Source organism: Temnothorax curvispinosus, unplaced genomic scaffold, assembly GCF_003070985.1.
Source record: "Temnothorax curvispinosus isolate PA1 unplaced genomic scaffold, ASM307098v1 QBEX01002366.1, whole genome shotgun sequence".
NCBI lineage: Eukaryota > Metazoa > Arthropoda > Insecta > Hymenoptera > Formicidae > Temnothorax > Temnothorax curvispinosus.
In genome coordinates, this window is record NW_020212146.1 from 1 (window position 1) to 5,892 (window position 5,892).

Here is a 5,892-nt window from a genome sequence, read left to right on the forward strand (position 1 = left end):
ACGATTCATCCCACAACTGAATCCAGTGATTATTGGAATCTTGAGCCAAAATTTGAATTACGCTTCCAGGATTACATATTTCGTAAATACAGACTCTGATTGGATATACAGCTTCATGAAACTCGATATCTTTAAATAGGAAATATTACTATATTTACTCTCTTCTCAGCAAAAACGTATCTTCCTTAACAATATCTTATTTATCGATTGAAATATTACATACCAATATATCTTTTTTCGCTCGTCCTATCATCATCGCTTGGTATGAGCCCATCAATGGGTCTCATGAAATCTTTGTTTTGCCACGGAGATATTGAAACACCAGTACCATCCTTTATCCTCTATATTAGAAAATCAAAATTGTCAAATAGTAGAAAATCTTGTAACATAAATATATAGCGATTACTTTGTACAGGACTATATAACAGAGGTAGTACCAGAAAATACACGTACTTCCATATCACAAAAGGGGATTGGTAAATGAAATGGTTGTCCGTAATTTTGAAATTTGGGTGGTCCAATTATGTCAGGGGCAGTATGGAATATGCTAAGACTCCTGTGGTCCACGGCAACAAATCTTTTCTTCACAAATTGATAAATGAAGTCAACACTATCCTCTTCTCCTACGGATACTCTGCCGACATAGGGATATTGACTACAACTCTCGCAATATAAAGATTTATTGTGGGTTGTCATATTGTCTCTCTAAAAAAAGACAAAAAATATGAAGAATAATAATAATCCTTTCTTTTTTAGCATGTGCTAAAATGCATTATAATATCATATATATTTATAATTATAGCATTAAGATTTGCGACGCTTTTTTCCCCGGTCTCGCTATCCGGAGAAGGGCTATCGAGGATTATGTTCCCCGACGCGACTCCACTAGACAAACCTGGGCGCCAGGCGCGGACAACCGCGCCACCGAACACGATACTTTAATATTTCCTGGCACAATATCTCAGGACGTGGCTTTGAACCGGAGGGAATTCGGAGAAAGGGCGACGCAATTAATCACACATATAAGTAATATGACAAAATAAAGAATATATTTGCAATCATTCGAGAATATTAAATAATGAGTCAGGTATAACTAAGTGACGAATATACGGGAAGCAAATGAACACGTCGATACGATACTTAATAATTAGCGCCGCGGAAAGGGCGGACGCCGGGACTCACGCTAGTGCACCGACGAACGTACGATCGCCTCGAGATAACGCGATTCGGCAATAACGACGTAAATGGCACGCAGCCGCTCGACAAATGTTCCTCGTGACTCTAACTCGACGATTCTGCACGGATCAAATAGGTAACGCGACTCAGTTCATGCACGGTAACGTAGTTCGCATGACTGAGGTAACAGAACGAATGCAATGGAACGAATACTTTACAACGGTAATAATCGCCACTTAACACAACGCAGAACGGGCAATTCACGACGCAAGGTAACGCGGTACCTCGCAACAAACACACTTAACGCCACGCAGCAACCCGCACTTTACACAACGAATTGACAACGACACTCGGGGCCTCACGATCCCATCCACGCGAAATCCGGCACGTCTCGCGGACGATCCCGCGGTCGACCACGCGAATCCCGCCTCCTACGAAGCCCGGCGATTCCGCGGCGCCACGCCGATCCCGACCATTATCGCCAGCACTAAAGTTCTCGGTCTCGACGACCCGAGTGCGTGTCCTCACAATGACGGGGCCGAGCGCCCTACAAAATACTTGACCGCTCGACTCCCGCCTCCATCCCACGACTCGCGATGTCCCCGACGCGATCTCTCTCACGCCACGCACGACGCGACCGTCATCCGGACACGCGTTTCCTCAACGCGAATATTCTCGCCGCACGACTGTCGGCCGTGGCGAGGATCCCGGGGAGGGCCTCCACGGTCTCTACTTACTGGAAGGCGTGCTCTTGGCGGGGCCCCGGCTCGGATCTCGACCGATTCTCTCTACCCGGGGAACGTCCGATCGGATGGCACTCGGCGACAGGCGCTTCTCACTAGGCGCTACAATCCCGGGGCCGGCGCCGCCTCGATCACTCCTCCAAATTAACGAGGAGACGCCAGGGTGGTGACCTTACAATTCTGAAGATCACTAGCTTCCGGGTTGTCCAGGCCGGGTGACTCGGAGATGCGCTCCCTACGCCGCGTGGCACGACAGTGAATCATGGCGGGGTCGTCGGGCCGGTCGGGGTCGGGCCCGTGACGCCGCGCCGGCTCCCCGCGCCTGCGCCTTAGCTCGCTGGCCGCGCGCCCTTCATTCCGGATGTCGTTCCCGATAGCCAGCGCCGTCTTCTCGTGTGGCGCTGCTCGACTTTCTTCGCCTCGGCGCGGCCTCTTCGAAACAATCTGGCTGTCCGGGCCACGATTAGGGTGCATCCCGATGGAGAAGGAATAGCGGAACGGAACAGGGGACCTATTATGGAGTTCGGAATGGATTCCGATCGGAATTGTTCAGTTATTTCCTAGATTTCTATTGTCTTTTCTAGGGAAAACGGAATAATTCCGATCGGAATCCATTCCGAACAAGTCCAGAATAGGTCCCCAGTAACGGAAAAGAGACATGATGGGGGTTAACCAATCAGAGTAGTTCCGTTTCAATTCCGTTCCGTGTTATAATGAGTGGTTTCCCCATGGCACGGAGCTGTTACGGAACGGAAAAGAAACGGAAAAATTTGTAACCTACTATCCTGTCGAAAGTTTGCGAATAAGTGCTTGGCAGTGGATCGATCGCTTTGCAACATATTTTTGCAAATAAAGAGCAATATGTCGTCATTGGTAGATAATATATGTGAAAATAAGCTTTCCTTCAGATTTACCGAAAATAAAATATATATGTTAAAATTCTATGTTAATATGTTAATGCGTTATATGTTATATGTTAATATAAAATTATACTGAAGAAAGAAGACATTGTCAAGGAGACAGCAACAATTTAATTAATGAAATGGCAAATAATGATTCCTTAATTTTATATTAACATATAATATATAACATATAACATATAATGCATTAACGCGTTAAATGTTAAAATCCTATGTTAATATGTTAATGCTAATTAACCGAATGTAATATATTTTATTAATTACAGAAATTCAAAAATGTGGATATTGTGGCTGGATTGTTTGGTTTTATAAAAACGGACTTTCACATCCTTTTTGCTTAGCAAATCATACAGAATTAATAATGGATAAAGATCGAAATCTCGAAAGCAAATAAGCGATCGATCCACTGCCAAGCACTTATTTAATAATTTTATTATATGTTAATATTAAATTAAGGAATCATTATTTGCCATTTCATTAATTAAATTGTTGCTGTCTTCTTGACGATATCTTCTTTCTTCAGTAATTTTATATTAACATATAACATATAACGCATTAACATTTTAACATAGGATTTTAACATATATATTTTATTTTCACATATAATACCTACCAATGACGACATATTGCTCTTTATTTGCAAAAATATGTTGTAAAGCGATCGATCCACTGCCAAGCACTTATTCGCAAACATTCGACAGGATAGATTACAAATTTTTCCGTTTCTTTTCCGTTCCGTAACAGCTCCGTGCCATGGGGAACCCACGACCTTACTAAACGCTTCAATCGCTTTTATTCCAACCATAGACGTTGATTCCAACGCTTTCATAGGACCGGTCAATGAATACTATTGAAGTTACAAACGCTAACCGAGGGATACGGTCAAAGTGGCGCTACAAACGCTCCTAAAGTTAACTGTTGGAATAACAATACTACATTGCAATAGACTAATAATAAATAGAAAATGGATAGAAGAAAGAAGATAATAATATTAATGTGCGTTAATGAATTTTTCAAACCACTTTCATACTTAGATGACGAAGATGAAGATCTTGTAATAGAAAGTCCTACAAAAAGTCAAAATCGAAAAGTAGAAGGTTATGTCGAGCACATAATACCATCGTTCAGCAGTGAACATTTTAAATCGCATTTTCGGTATTAATATTATTATTATATCTAATTTGTTTTGTTTATATACTATCAAATAAAATACTTAAATTCTAAAATGTTTACATATAATGATACTTTAAAATTGAATGTTACTAGTATTCGACCTTCAACATTTGAGTATATTTTAAATGAAATTGGAGAAAGGCTTCATGGCCCAAGTAATGGAATTGAAATAGTATCACCAGAAAAGCAGCTCTTAGTAGCTCTATGGCGTTTTGCGACACCAGATTCATATAGGTGAGTATATATTTATTTTTATAGTTATTGCCATTGAATGTTAATATTATATATATAACAATATTCTTTCCTTTTTCAGATCAATAATTCAAAGGTTTAATATTAGTAAAGGTACAGGAATAACAGCTGTACGCCGTGTTGCTAAAGCACTATGTGAACTCTCACAAAGATACATATTATTGTGGCCTAATGAAGATGACTTTGAGGATGTTGTTTATGGCTTTTCTCGTGCACGTGGTTTTCCTGGTACTATAGGGGCCATAAATGGTACGCATATAAATATTCCTGCACCAAAAGAAAGTCCAGAAGCATATATAAATTGAAAGGGTCGTCATTTGATGCAACTCCAGGTAATGTTCTAATACTTTTATTTATACTAATTATTTATGGGTGCTTTCTATGTATACTGACACAAGTCTACACAAGTATCGTTCTGCCTTTGTTACTCATCATAGGAGCTTTCCATCTAGCGACACAAATCGACACAAGTATTATTCTGTCTTTATTACTCATTGAATATTGAAGAAAGAATGATACTTGGGTCGACTTGTGTTGCTAGTTGAAAAGCTCTCTACATGTAAAAACGGAATAACGTTTGTGTCGACTTGTGTCACTAAATAGAAGCACTCTATCTTGTGCTTGCTTTCACATTAGAACTACGTTTGTCTTATTTTCAATATCGCCATTCCGTTAAACATTAAATTTTACTTCATCAAGGTTAAGAGCAGTTTGATACTATCAAGCACAGTATCAGGTTTCTCTTAACTGTAATGAAATTAACTAAAACGTTGGTATCACGAAACGTTGGTATGAAAGTGACACACATGCAACTCCAACTTAGAAATCATGCACAAGAATTTGTACAATCGAATTACGAATGTATTAATAAGTATCATATATGTATTAATTGTATTATTTGCTCAGAAATTATCATGTCATATTTGTTGAAGGATATTATTACATTTATGTAAATTAACAATACGTATATGAAGATTTATATATTCTGTTTAGGCCGTTTGTGATCATAGAATGCGATTTACACATATCTATGTTGGCAATGTGGGTTCAGTTCATGACTCCAGGGTTTTTCGGTTATCAGCTTTACAGCAATATATCAACAATCCAACTAAATTTCCAAATGATACACATTTAATTGGAGATGCTGCTTATGCTTTACATGAACATCTCTTAGTTCCTTATCTTAATAATGGCCATCTTACACAGCAACAAAAAAATTATAATTTTTGCCATTCTTCTATTAGAATGGTAATAGAAAGAGCATTTGGTTATTTAAAAGGACGCTGGAGAAGTCTACTACATGTATTGGCAGTCAATGATATAAAGTTTGCTCCTTACCATATATTGGCATGCTGTGTGCTGCACAATATTTGTTTACTTCAGAACGATGAATTGGAGTTGGAAGATCGACTTATTCTAGCCAGAGAACAAGCACAAGTACAAGAAGAAGTTATTGAATGTAATAGAAATGCTGCAATAATAAAAAGAAATAACATATGTGCAAATTTGAATAGACACATATAAACAAAATATATAAAAATAAGTTCATATAGTATATTAAGCATATAGTATATTAAGCACAGAGAGAGAGAGAGAGAGAGAGAGAGAGAGAGAGAGAGAGAGAGAGA

At 39.1% G+C, this 5,892-nt stretch overlaps 1 protein-coding gene and 1 long non-coding RNA gene across 2 annotated transcripts; one reads left to right on the plus strand and one right to left on the minus strand.

The window, feature by feature from the left end:
• Positions 1-14: 14 nt before the first annotated feature.
• Positions 15-2,077, minus strand: LOC112468995 (the record flags this gene model as incomplete). Its single annotated transcript, XM_025038436.1, has 4 exons — positions 1,914-2,077; positions 454-705; positions 224-341; positions 15-129 (listed from the first exon to the last, which is right to left on the minus strand). Coding segments are annotated over exons 2-4 (476 nt in total), but the record flags the coding sequence as incomplete, so codon positions are not given.
• Positions 2,078-3,917: 1,840 nt separating this feature from the next.
• On the plus strand, positions 3,918-4,525 carry LOC112468994. The gene is made up of 3 exons (XR_003042446.1): positions 3,918-3,994; positions 4,106-4,246; positions 4,326-4,525. It is a non-coding gene; the product is annotated as an uncharacterized LOC112468994 (long non-coding RNA).
• The last annotated feature ends 1,367 nt before the right edge of the window (positions 4,526-5,892 follow it).